This window comes from Fringilla coelebs (assembly GCF_963513975.1).
Source record: "Fringilla coelebs genome assembly, chromosome: 4".
Lineage (NCBI taxonomy): Eukaryota > Metazoa > Chordata > Aves > Passeriformes > Fringillidae > Fringilla > Fringilla coelebs.
Window position 1 is genome coordinate 27,037,703 of NC_140032.1, and position 14,143 is coordinate 27,051,845.

At 35.9% G+C, this 14,143-nt stretch overlaps 1 protein-coding gene across 3 annotated transcripts in view; it reads left to right on the plus strand.

Annotated features, from left to right (window-relative positions):
• FIP1L1 (factor interacting with PAPOLA and CPSF1) overlaps positions 1–14,143 on the plus strand; it is a 37,617-nt gene that overhangs the window by 18,512 nt on the left and 4,962 nt on the right. For 2 of the 3 annotated variants that reach the window (XM_084205276.1, XM_084205275.1), the window contains 6 exons: positions 118–211; positions 1,181–1,334; positions 6,517–6,543; positions 7,097–7,151; positions 8,180–8,235; positions 13,470–13,695. In XM_084205276.1, coding sequence (XP_084061402.1) covers positions 118–211; positions 1,181–1,334; positions 6,517–6,543; positions 7,097–7,151; positions 8,180–8,235; positions 13,470–13,695 — 612 coding nt within the window. The remainder of the gene's footprint in view (positions 1–117; positions 212–1,180; positions 1,335–6,516; positions 6,544–7,096; positions 7,152–8,179; positions 8,236–13,469; positions 13,696–14,143) is intronic. The other variant, XM_084205274.1, reaches the window with a different exon arrangement.

Below are 14,143 nucleotides of genomic sequence, written 5' to 3' on the forward strand. Positions count from 1 at the left end.
AACAAAGAACTTTTGTCATTTAGAATGAGAGAAATCCATAAAGCTTTCTTCTCTCACCTTTTCTTTCTTCCCCCTTTTCTGATCCTGCTTGTTGATTCTGTTTGTCCTGTGTTGCAGGCGGATATCTGGCACAATAGATGTGATTGGACAGACCATCACTATCAGCAGGGTGGAAGGACGACGGCGTGCTAACGAGAACAGCAACATACAGGTTTTACACTGCAGTTTTGCATTGTATTTTTGACTAAAAGACATTTCTGCTTTCCCCATAGCTTCTGACTCAAGCATCATTGTATGTGAATGAGTAACACATGAGTAACTTTAAGTCCAGGAGTAAAGTTTTGGCAGTTACTAAAATATATTAAGGTGAAATATATGATAAATTTCAAAAGAGAAAGGTTTTCTTTTCTTACTGAAAAGAAATGAGTGATATTGCAGATTTACAGTCCAGGAGACAGCATTGGCTCTGCTAGATCTGCATGGGATTGTGTTTTGTTCATGGAGTGAAAAGATAAATATTTGAACTCCCCATTTGTCCCCCTATTCCTGTCAGACACTAATGCTGGAAGTGAAAGCCTCCTTGTATGCAGTTTGAGAAATGCAGTCTTTTAAAAATAAGGTGCGAAGGAATAAATAGTTGGTAGTAGCTTGTTTTTAATTATATTTTAGTACTTTACCAAAAATTGCAAGATTAGTCTTTATGGTTTTAGTCTAGACTTTTCTTATCCTGAGAAAGCAACTAAATCTATACAGATAGAATGCATTTCTCTCCTGAAGGATCAGGGTTGCTTGGTACTCCAGTTACATTTCCATGCCAACTTAGGTTGAGATTAAACAGTGAAATTAGTAAAGGATTGTAGTGCTGGTGTTGAAAACACTACCATGTATTTTTCATGTGCTATCAGAGTATTTAATAAATGCTCTTGGGTCATTTTTATGCTTTTCAGATTGATTTTTAAATATTTTCTGTTATACAAATTTAAGGTGCTCTTAGACCTTTAAAGGTTCTTGGCAAATATGGGACACTGAACATAGGTGTAGTGCAGGTAGAACTTACACCATCTGAATATGGGTCTTTAGATGTGAAGTGATACTTTCCTATTTTAGTAACTGAAGGAGAGGAAACCTGTCTTGTACTCTTTTCAGATAGCAATTGTAACTAGAGTTTGATATTTTACAGGTTCTTTCAGAACGCTCTAATCCTGAAGTAGACAGTTTTACCAAGCCACCTCCATTTTTCCCTCCAGGAGCTCCACCTACTCACCTTCCACCACCTCCTTTCCTCCCACCCCCTCCAACTGTCAGTACTGCTCCACCTCTGATTCCCCCACCAGGTAAATATCCTGCACTATAAAGGATGTGAATAATGAGAGATTTGTTAACATCAAATTCTTGAGGTGCATTGTGCAGAATTTCAGAATTTCATGTTCTGCTCTTTACTTAAGTGTATCTGCAAGGCAAACCCAGAAACTTTTGTTTTTACTTTCTCAGTAAGCATAATCCCAAGTAGTAAATAATTACTTAAAGACTAACTACTGGTTCTTGTGTTCTTGAAAATGTTTGAAGTGAGAAGCTGTATTCTGTAATTCAGTAGCTATTAATGCGATTGAGAGGCGTATGTTAACAGATTATTCTACAAACTGTAGTTCTAAAATTATGGTATACCATGAATTTGTGTCACAAGTTGGATTCTCTGATTTCTAAGGTCAAGGCAGCAAGAGAAGTTCTAATTCCCCTTTTCTCTCACAGCATGTATGAATTCCCAAAAGTCTGATAAGTATTGCATTTGCTCCATATTCTTCTTTCCAGTTAGAAGTCTTATTAGTCCCTGATGTTTTTTTCCAGTGTTCTGTGTCTGAGAATCTTAGAGGAATCAAAGCTCTTTGAGAACTCATCCCATTATTAATCTGTTTTGAAATTTACTGATATTTACTGAAATTTGGCATGTATGGAAGTTTACTGGGAGAAATGTCATGGGCATTTGCACAAGTGGTACAGTGACCTGTACTTCTAATTTTAAGACAGTAAGTTCAAAAGGATTTGGCAAGAAACTAAGAACTGTCAGTGAGAAATTAAAATAGATGGAGAATCTTTGTAGTGTATTTGAGTAGGAAGTGAAGCATTTGTCTACAGAAGAGACTGATTTAAGGTGGAGCCACTTTCCTTATTTTCTCCTGGTCCTTGAATTCTTTGGCTTGACTTGTTCTGAAAATCATGCTGAGCAGTTTCTTTGCTATTCTGTTTGCAGAGGAAATATTTTAAAAGTCTGTCTGTTAATATTCTTTATTCTTATGTAGAAGCATAGAAGTCACATTATTTGAGTGCAAGTAGTATGAGCTTTTATAGGGTTTAAATCCTCAAAGAAGTTGCTTCTTCAGTTGCCCCTCCTATTTTTTTAACTTAACTCATTCTGCCTGGCAAGCTCTGACTTTCCTCCGTGATGGTCATACACAAAAATCACAACACATAGAAAACTGAGGAGAAGAGATTTAAAAATGAAATAATTCTCTGCCTTTTTTTTATTTTTTTAAAATAAATATTAAAAATAGTCTTTGAAGTGAGATTATAGTAGTGCTCGGGTGATTTGTGAGGTTTCCTTACTGGGGAGGGGGAAGGACAGAAAGGGAATGGATGTGACAATAATGCTTGCTGTGGTTATAAGCTTCATTTAAACCTTTATGATAAAACAATATATGTAATGCATTGCAACTTTTTAGAAAGTAATTATTTTAATTGTAATTGGATTCAGAAAAGGTTCTAAGGTTCTAAGTTGTATATTATCAAAAGCATGAGAGCCACCCCCACAGACACCCCAGAGGCACTTGGTGCAGGGGTGTCACATACAGGTACTGGACTGTTCTTTTGAAACCCCTCACCTCTTGAGATTTTAAAGGTGAAGGAAATCCACATGTGTTGCAGATCAAGCCAGCAGGTTTGGCTTTAGTCTCATGGTTTACAGTCAGGTTTATGACACAGGCTTGTTCAGAAGGTCCTCTGGAGCATCCTTCAGTACTTCAAGTAGATTCAAAAATAATGATTAAGAGCTGTGGATTTCGTTTCCTCAGGCCTGTGTTTTAATTGTGCTGTTTCCAGCTCTTTATCATCAAAGCTGTTCCAAAAATAGGTTCTGCCATCCCTCCTTGGTTCACTGGAGGAGGAGTAAAAAAACTACACTTACCCAATATTAAACTTGGACTACTTGCCAGAAAATTTAAGTATTCCAAATATAAAACATCCTCCAAAAGCGCCTTTGAAAAAGGTTCTTGCTTTGAAGTTAGATCTCTTGTTCTGTATTCATTCACTCTTGTGATTCAAATCTTTTTTGAGGAAAAGTCCTGGAACAATTCAGAGCACCAAATGTAGAAAATTCTCAAATAGTCCTATGAGATGACTGGCTGTGGCAAAATATGTGCTAGTTTCTGTTTGCTAGGTTTATTGCTCCGTTGGTGTAATTTTCATCTGAAGCAAAACATGGATGCTTGTTACCAAGGCTTTAAAAGTTTGTTTATGTACTTTGGTTTAAATCTGTAATTAAAAATATGACATGTATTTGTGATTTAAGAAAAAAAGAAATTTCTCTGAAATACTGAACTTACATTGCATAACTTTGCAATGTATACCAGGGTTTGGTGTGACAGCTCAGGTTCAGCATCCTAAGTGTGTACTTTTTATCATTTCATACAGAGAATTTGACCTAATTTAGCCTATGACAAGAGAACCAAGTTGAGATATATTACATTTCTGAGGGCTGCTACACAGTTTAGCTAATTTACAGTATGTTGTTAAACTCTGGCTGTGTTGTTTGCGTTTGATTCCTTACTCCACAAGCAGAGCACGTGTGGCATTGCTTTCCTTTAGTAAAACATACTTGATTTTCTGTAAATGCTTACCAGCCCTGAGCTAGTAGGATGGTATGCAATGTTCTGAAGGCAGTTTTGAGCATGGTAGGTAAAATGGTGCACTAATGACATTTGGGTTGCTTTTGGCATACAAGTCAGTATTTAGGTTTATGCTGAATGTATCTTTACGGCAGCACAATGATTTTGTAGGTACATGACAAAGTTGATACTAAGCCACATTATTGCACTGGTACAATGTAGTCTCTATTGCAAGAAATGACAAAATATTTCAGTGTCTTTTCTCAGAAGTAGTAATTAGCTGGTGACACTACAATTCATGCACTTAGAAGGCAAAGGAGTGAAGAGTTAAGAAATTATTTCTTTTCCATTAACTGAAGCTTATGATTTTTTTGTATTGTTTTGTGTCAAATTTGTGTATTAGTGAGGAAGATGAGGAGAAACATTTGTTTAGATCTTTTTAGATTTTTTGTCAATTTGGCTCATAGATTCTATCTTCCTTTGTGATACCACCAAGTAAATTAGCTTCTCTTTTCAAATTATATAAGCATTAATCATGACTCTTTAAAGTTCTTAAAGATTTTTGTGGGAAAGAATGCTCATGGGTTTTTTATGTGTAATACCCTACATGTACCAATTCATTAAAATTATTTGGACATTTGGTTTCTAGATATTAGTTGTATTCAGTCTGTCTTAATTTTGTTTGAATGGTTGTTAAGTGAAATTTTTCATTTGGCTTTTAGTCTTGTGGTGATATTTTTACTTTTAATTCTGCACAAGATAACATACTTGTAAATGAGGAGTATATAAATTGTTTAATAAAAATTTTTTCCTTTCTGTAAAGAGGAGTTAGCTGATGGATTTCCAGGCAGTTCTCTGGATAGTGCTGAGTGCCATTTGCAGTGCTAACAATATACTGATTTTAGTGCAGCAATTGAAATATTTTTTAGTATAAGGTGAGGTGGAGCTAATAAATCACCTCAACGCTTAACATTTATTATATATGTATATTTCTATGTTTTAGGCTCATGAAGTATCTATTAATTAGAACAATTAACAAAAAAAGATTAATAGTAAACACTTCGGCTGTGTAACAGTTTGAGTTCTTAATCTTGATTTTTCTTTCAGGAATTTTCATCAGGAGTGTTTGGTCTTTTAAATGTTACACTGTCAAAAATTTTATGGTGTGGTACTCAGTGTTCTTAACAACTGTACTGCACATTGGAAAGCTTGCGTGTTGGTGAAGACAAAATGGCTCATGCAGTTCAGAAATTTGGCTGTTGAAGTTCACTGATTTGCATTTTGGCTTAGAGATCAGATTTTAAATCTTCCAGATTGGACAGAAACCTCAATTATATTTCACCATGTGTTTAATCCTATATGATTAATGCTGTTAGGAATTAATGGCAGAGAAATCGCCAACAATTATTGAACTTTGATATTGATCTCTGTTCCTCTGCTTGCATATTCCTTCATTCTGTTCTTCTGTCAAGGCAGTCTGGGAGCAGTTGGCATTTCTAGAGATTATAAATATGTAGATTTAGTAAAATCTTGCTGCCATACAATGATCTTTTAATTTTAATGTTGAACTAATGAGATATATGTAAATTTTGTCATATGGCCAGTACTGTTCTGTGTCAATGTTTATGCAGTTATGTCAGTACTGATGAAAACACTTGCCGGAGTTTTCTGTTCTCTCTCTCCCCAAAGTTTTGCCATGAGCTGTCAGATTAAACATACGTACTTTTTAATGGAAGCAGAATTGTTGCTAACTGAAAGTGCTTTATGCCTTTATGTTGAAGTAGTCTATTTCTGCCAGTATTATTTTAGCCCAGTTTATTATATAGCAGTGTTATGTGTTCAGTTCAGGTAAAAGTAGTTCTTTACAAAGCATGGGAAGATAAGAACCTTTAAAGTGTATAAATTTTTTTTACCTTGTAATCATTCCTTTCATAATCAGTAAGGTAAGTTTATATGTTGATGCAGTTTATTTTGTTAGGTTGGCTAATTTATTTGGGAACAATTTTCTCAGCTTTTATTAGATTCATAACAGCTTAGCTAGATCTGAAAATCAGGTTAGAGTAATTCTTGCACATGTTTCTGTTAAGGCTGCTCCTTTTTCAGATAGCTACAAGAAAATAGAGAAAAAAACAATCTTTTTCCCTCCAGTAGCAAATGAATGATGAACTGCAGTGTCATAGCTTTGACTCAGACATCTGTATTGCTTACTGCTGCCTGAATTCTTTGTTCATGTGGACCTACTGTTTCCTGTGCCAAGCTGTTTAAGGTCAGAGGTCAATTGCATTTCCTTCAATGGAATGTAAGATAAAGCAAATGTAGTTTATGGGATGTTGCTTTCCTTCTGTATACTAAGCATTTTAGAATTATGAATTTAATTCTAGCCTTGAGACTCAGAGTCACTCTTCACTATTTTTGCTCCTAAATAAATGAGATCGTAAAGAATAGGAATTTAAATCAAAAGCTAGATTTCACAAGGCTTGTATTAAATTTTATCATTATCAATTGTGACATCTTGACCTGAGAACACAGAAAATATGTTGTCATTCTTCTTGATCATGGTATATAGTGAAAGCTCAGTCTGGTTTCCGATCTACAGCTAAGAAACTATTACTATAACTGATATTTGTTGTCTTTTTAGGTATACCAATAACAGTGCCACCACCAGGTAAATTTGCTTAGATATTTTTTTCCACATTTGGTTAAGAGATGAAAACTTAACTGATGTGCAACTTACCAACTTTCAATTTTACAGATAAAGGGTAATGTGTACTAAACTATATGTGCATATCTAGGCTCAGTTATTTTGGTGCCGGGCAGAAGAGAAATTGTATGAAAATGCTGTTGACTAGTGGACCTAATCAGCCAGTTTTCTAGATGTATATTTCCTTCTTTTCTTTAAAATATTTTTTTCTCAGCTATGCAGTAAATAGTTTTGATTGTTGTTTATTAAGTGTTGTTAGAATTTGCCCATGCTTTTATATCACCATATTTTTAAGAATGATAAAGTTTTAATTTGAAGCACTGATAATATATGTTTCATGTTTTGCCTTTGTGAAGCTGAAAAGTAGTTCTTAGTCTTACAAAATAAAACCCATTTACATTCATTGTTCTCTCTGGGATTTGTTTGCCATGGTATGCTTAGCCTAGTTCTTTTATGTGTTTATGGCTGATAGATTTTTACTTTCTCTCCTCCTTACCCAGTTAATTTATTGTTACAGGTTTTCCACCACCACCTGGCGGTCCTCCACCTTCCCTCATACCCACAATCGACAGGTGATTATCTGTTTGAAATCTTACTAAGCAATCTATCAGAATTCTATAACTGAAATAAATGAATAATACTCTTGCATTGCCCATTGTTTTATGGATTTATGTCTGGGAAAGGGGAGACAGTTTCAGATTTTTACAGTTATTTTACAGAAATAGTTCTAGTCTTACCTCTCAGCATATTCTTTGAGTAGGTTACTTGGCTACTTACTAGTTTAGTTATGACACAGTATTGAAATACCAAATTAGTTTTGGTATTTCAGTTTTGAAAGTAAATCAGTGCCAAGACCTAAGGTAATTATTAGTATTTTTTAGTAGTCTCAAGGCTTATTTATGTGATCTATATACTTTTCAGCTGTATATATCCTTTTTTATAGATGTACACAAAAATTTGAGCACAGATTGAGGCCCTCATACACTATAAGAAGTGCCAGAGTTCCACAGAATTTAAATTTGTATTTATATTCTGTTCTAAGTGTTAAGTTGTAATGGGTCTAACCTGTTAGGCTAGGAATTTTTCAATACCATTTTTATAGGCATTTATATGTATGCACATACATATATTTGTATATATAGATATAAATATATAAAAGGAGGAAGAAGGTTGGCCAGCATAGTCCTTGAAAAATGTTTGTATTTTGCTGGAGGCCAAAACCAGGTCATATACAAAACTCAGGATGGTACAAGCCTCTTGTCAGTCCTCTGGATCTCACTGAAGGAATATGCACACATCTGTTCCTTTTGAAGTTGAAAATTCTGTTAAAATACGTGATGCAGGAGAATGATGGCAAATCTCTGAGAAAGTCTTCATATGATTTAATTGAGAAAAAAATTCTAACTTTATACATCATATATGCGTTTAAGTAAATTTATTACTTTGTACTGACAGTGAATGAGTGCTGCTTCTGATTGTATATAATATATATAATATTTATATGTAGCTTTTTATTGAAGGAGGTAGCTTTGTTGCTAAAGCTGAATTTTAACATGTATCTTTAACATGCTGAAACTGGTTTTGCATAAATTTTCCACAGTGGACATTCTTCTGGCTATGATGGTCGTCCTGTTCGTGCATTTTCATATGGCAGTGGTAAGTAAGGAACCTTGCTGGCTTTGGAAATGTTGACCAGTATGATACCAAATTGTTTGATACACTTACAAGGATTTTAGCTAGAAGACTAAACAGGTCCTGTCAGTATTTCATTAGGAAAGCTCATTGCTGACCATTGTAAATAGATGCATGCTGTTGCAAATTTAACTACTATTGGTAAATACTTTTGTTTTGCTTATTGATTTTTATACTGGATATCTTTTCCTGCTGCTTTTGCAGAACTGTGATTTTGAAGCATTATATACCATAATATGGGCTGCAAGTCAGGGAGAATTTTTCAAGGATTTAAAAGCAGGAGAACAAGTACTGTTGACATATCATCAGAATTTTAATTACTAAGAGCAATTATTCAGAAAACCTGATGATGTACCTCTCCTTTGAAAAACCATTTGTCTAAGACACTATAACCTTCAGCTATACTATTGCAAAGTCTGTCTTCTTTTTTTTTGTCTTTTTTTTTTCCTTTTTTTTTTTTTAATTACTCTTATGGGAAAAAAAATCTGATGCTGGAAAACTTGACTTCATGTTTTTTTCAATAAAAGTGAAATAAGAGTGAACTAAAATAGAAGTTTCATCATGTGCCACCAAATGGGCATCCACAGAATGTATGCTGAATTTAGAACTGTTACTTAGCTTCTTGACCCAAAGGAGAAAATAAGAAGATAAAGTAGATAGAATTATAAAATTATTTGGGTTAGAAGGAATCGTTAAAGATTATCTATCGCAAGCCTCCCTTCCATGGGCAAGAATACCTTTCACTAGATGAGTTTGCTCAAACTCCTGTCCAACCAGGCCTTGAACACTTCTAATGGTTAGGCATCCACAACTTCTCTGGACAACCTGTGCCCCACCACCATCATCATAAAGAATTTCTCTCTTATGTCCAATCTAAACCTACTATTTCTCAGAGTAAAACCTTAGTCCATTGTCCTGTCACTACAGGCCCTGGCAAAAGGTCTCTCTCCATCTTTATTTCTTGTAAGTCCCTTTGCAGTATTGAAAAGCCACAGTAAGGTGTGCCTAGAGCCTTTTCTCCTCCAGGATAAACAACCTGAACAACACACAAGAGATGTTCCAGCTCTCTGATAATTTTTCGTGGCCCTCCTCTGGACCTGCTATAACATATCTTTGTTGTACTGGGGTCCCAAGAGCTGGATGCAATGCTGCAGGTGGGGTCTCACGAGGGCACACAAAGAACCACCTCCCTCAAGCTGCTGGCCACTCTTCCTTTTGATGCAGCCAGGATACAAGTGGCTTTCCAGGCTGCAAACTCACCCTGCTGGCTCATGTTTAGTTTTTGCCCACCAGTATCCCCTAGCCCTTCTCTGCAGGGTTGCTTTGAATCAGTTCATCGCCAGTTTGTACCGACATTGAGGACTGCCCTCACCAGATGCAGGACCTTGCATGTTGCCAGCCACTACCTCTGCCTTCAGTACGTCTGCCATCCTGGTGCCTTTCCTTTCAGCTAAATTCTGTTGCCTTGCTCCTTGTTCCTTTGAACTCTGGCTGGTGAGAGGAGAAATTGTGGGGAAAGTTTTGTCCGTTTTTGAGATGTGTGGTGTTTAGCACAGATCAAATATTCAGCAAATCTCTTTCCCAAATGTTCCGAAGTTTTAAGCATGGATATACAAAGTGACATTTTGTAATGGCTCGCTATTTCTTGAAGTTGTAGCAGTTCATGTAGTAACAAGCAGTACTTTTGACATTCTAAGGATCCTCATCAGTTATCAAATGTTTGCTTTCATGCATTGGAAGCTTGTGTTTTCAAGAATTCTTGGAAAAGAATTCATAAACATTGGCTTTACACAGACTTCTTTTTTAGCAGTGATTTAATTGTGTTTTAGCAAAAAGGTAAAACCTGAGATGTACAACTAAAGCCATGCAGAGTATCATAAGGAAAGCAGTCTTACTAACACATACTAACGTGTGTATGTGGCATCTATTACATAGTCTCCAGTGTAGAATGTTTTTCATTTTAGTGTCTCTTTTGTTAGAACTTTTTGTTCTGTCAAATATTGTTAGGGACATAAGAATGTTTCCAAGTTTCATGTTGAGCTTTAGAGATGATGGCATGCTTGTGTTGTTGCAGCACCAGTCCTAAAGGATGACTGTTACCTTGATCATGCCAACATTGAATTTTAACTTCTTCATCAGGATTAAAATAGTTTGCCTTTATATGATTATGGAGACCAAGGAGCACAGTCCACTCCTATCTTCCCCATGTGCATTCAGAGTATCTTGTATCCCTGTTGCAGGAAAAGCTTTAATATTTGCTGCACAAAGCAATTGTCTGTCTCAGAGCTGTCTGTGTCATAGGGATTTTTGAATCTGTAGAGACTCAGTGCATTTTATCACTGTTGCTCATCTCTTAGTGAAAAATGTTTTCCTAGTCAGCATCCTACTGTCACAGTCCCTGTTGTGCAGTGTGATCACTGGTCAGTGTTTAGCAGTGCTCTCTGTGAATCAGAACTTGGGGCCGTTGAGAGCTCCACATCACAGCAGGGTACTGATATCACTGCAATATACAGTCACTAGGTATATTTATTTAATAGTTGCTTTGGATGATAGCACTGAATCTCCAACCTGTTGTCTTCTTTGACATTCTGTGCATTTCCTAGCTTTGTCAAAATTGCAGGGGAAGATGTGCAAATGGAACACATTGCAAAAAGTAGCAGTCTTGATTAAGGTACTAGCCCTTCTTCTGCCTTTTCAAATTCCTCAGCTCATGCTTTGATGTATCTTCTCTTGTTGTCAGTTGGGTTTCCCATTGCGGGCCCTTTAGGAAGGTTACATAGTAAAGTAATATCATAACTTATAACTTCAAGAATGTCTGGTTTGTTTCTGTGCTCTTCCACCATATCAATGTGGTTTAGTCCACTTGCACTTAAATCCTTTCACAATTCAGTGCTACCTCTGCCATCATATCTTTGGCTTTGCTTGAGCTGCATTTGATCAACCACTCAAGTGCCTTCTGTCATATGCTTGTTTGCTTTTTCCTCAAGTAATTCTCCTGTCTCTAAATGTTATTTAAATCTTAGGAACTTGCAAGACATTTAACATTACAGAAACAGTTTAAGAGTCAGTATTTTTTGAAGCACAAACAAAAAGCATTAGTTTTCTTTATCCTGTGAAGGTTTAAGTTTTTAAAGTATCTCCAAAACTGGGCTCATGTCTCCAAAGCTAGTAATTATTCAAAGCTCTCTTCCTGTTTTAAAAATAAAATCAGAGTTAAATTGTCTTCCTTCTTGTAGAAATTATTGAAATAATCCATGTAGAAATAACAGGAGTGACAAATAATTTAATTCAATGTAGTAAAAGCAGAACACCAGTTCATACTAGAAAGTAAGCTTCTTGTGTGTTGTGAATAATTCCTAGTGAAAATCAAGATATAAAAATGTGTGGTGTGTCAAATTACTGTTTTATCTCATGTTACTGGGGAGAAATACTTCTGTTTGATGAGAGTTACTCAAGATGTGATGGAGTATCCCCAAATTTATTGTAAAAGTTTGTACTATCATTAATAATTGGTTTGTAGTATACATTTAAAGTTAAGTTTAAACTTTAGATCAGAATACACTGACAGCCAGTGTCTCATGTACCATACGTGTGTTGTTGACACAGTGGCAAGTCAAGGAAATTAGCAGTCTTTTAAGTCCAGCTGGGGTTTTTTTGCTATTTCTGGCTGCTTTCCTTCGACGAATTTTAGGTCTTGGCAGCATAATGAGCAGCATAATATTGTATTAGGACATTTTTATCTGTTAACCCTTAATTATGCCTGTAGACCTGAAGTTAAACAGTGCCAAGCATTTTATTAGAGGCAAAACCTTTTATAAATGCTTTTTAAAGGAATTATAATACTTTTTATTGCAAATGTATTTTAACAATGAAGTGTTTTTTCTTGCTCCGCTGCCTGCTCTAAAGGTCTTTTGTATTCCTCCTCTGGACGCTTGGCAAACTGCTCTCTTAAGCCTCTGCCAAAGCTTTCTGGGGCAGGCATACCCAGACGTTAAAGGCAGGGCAGTCTGAACATAGCTGTCAGCAGATTTTGTAACTCAACAGTATTAAATACAACACCAGTAACACACTTTACATTGTTCGGTAGATATTTATGTTAATTGTACTGTTAATCTCTTTGTGACACCATGAAGTCAAGTAAATATTGTTCTCATATTATAGATGATGAAGTGGAGCTCAAAACAAACGATTTATTGAAAGTTAGGAAAGCTAGCAAGGCAGATAAGCAGAAAGGGAGAAGTCCTCAGTACTGTAAGTCCGCTAGAGAGTGCTGTTTCCAGCTAAATACTCAGCCCTTGTTTTTCCTTTACAGGATGCGTTCACGGGACTTCTGGCGAGGGAGGGCAGGACAGAACAATTGGGGCATTAAAAACAGCAGTTCTGTATTACACTGAAGTTGGCAAAAAGCAGTGGAGAAGCATTCCTTCTCCCCATTGCTAGCTATCTAAAAAAGGTTGGAAGACAGTGTTAAGACTTCCTTCTTAACATCTTAACATGTCACTTCTAGATTAAGACTATGCTTGATTTTCTTAAACTGTTACATTTTAGTGCTATTAGTGTTTGTGCTGAGTATTCATAAATGTTATCTTAGAGAGCACAAGTGGGAGCATTATTTCTTCTCCCCAGAATGAATTTATTTCTTAAGCTCCTTTTACATCCGTAATCAGAAAAGTATGACAAAGCATAGTATAGAATATAAATTAGTGAATGAGAACTTCATAGCTAACATTGTATTTTAAATACAATGATTTTAAAGTACAAAAGATAAAAATAATAGCATTTAACTACAAGGCTGGAAGTGTCCTTTTTCTGAACTATATTTTCAGAGCACCTAAGTTTCAAAGGCAGTTTTGTTTTCTGATTGTTTTTGTTTTGTTGTTCCCCAAAAATGAAGCCGTTTGACCACATAGAATCAGATTCTTTGAGCAAGTATTTGCACAATTTTTTTTTCCCCAAAAGTGTTTAGACAGTCTTTGGGGTATGTACCCTGGTTCTGGACATCCTCATAAGAAGTATTTAAATGAGTGCCAGAAATTTTTGTAATAATCATGGAAAAAATGCAGTGTTTGCTTAAGCATTAAGTGAAAGGGGAAGATTAAAAAATGTAATTGGAAGAAACTGACAAATGTGTTTTTGTGCATTAGTTTCCATATGATATTTGATTTTCTTCTTTCTAATAACTACATCTCTTTCTTTAGTCACCTTTCCACACCCTGCAGGTTCTGCTCCCTCATGGTCTAGTCTTCTGGACACCAGTAAACAGTGGGATTACTATGCACGAAGAGACAAGGATAGGGAACGTGAGAGAGAGAGATCCCGAGATCGGGATCGCGACCGGGACCGGGACCGAGACAGAGATCGAGACCGTACCAGAGACAGGGAAAGGGACCGAGATCACAGTCCGTCTTCGAGTGCGTTCAACAGGTCAGTGCAGTGTCCTAAACGTGCTGTAACGCTGCTCAAAACCCTTGTCTCTGTTAAACAGCGTACTTCAACATTCAACTTTAGTGTTCTGCTGCATGTTCCAAAGAGCTGGGTGGTGTGGCTTCCTCACCTTTGCCCTTTTCTCTTCTAAATTTCCACATATAAAACAGAAGCAGAAAAAAAGGACAGTATGCATCCAAATTGGTCATAGTGCTTTACAGGTTAAAGTCTTGAGAATATCTGAAATATTCATCTCTTTTTGACATCAGTAGGTTTAGAAAAAATATCTAAAGAAAAATCTATAGAAGTACCAAATAAATTTTAGTTGCCAATTCGGTACTAAGAGCAACGTGTCGCAACGTTTGACCTTAATTAATGGTATTAAATACCTGCTGAAATTATTCATATGGTTGTTAAAAATGGCTGGATAATAATCTCTCCTCTCTTA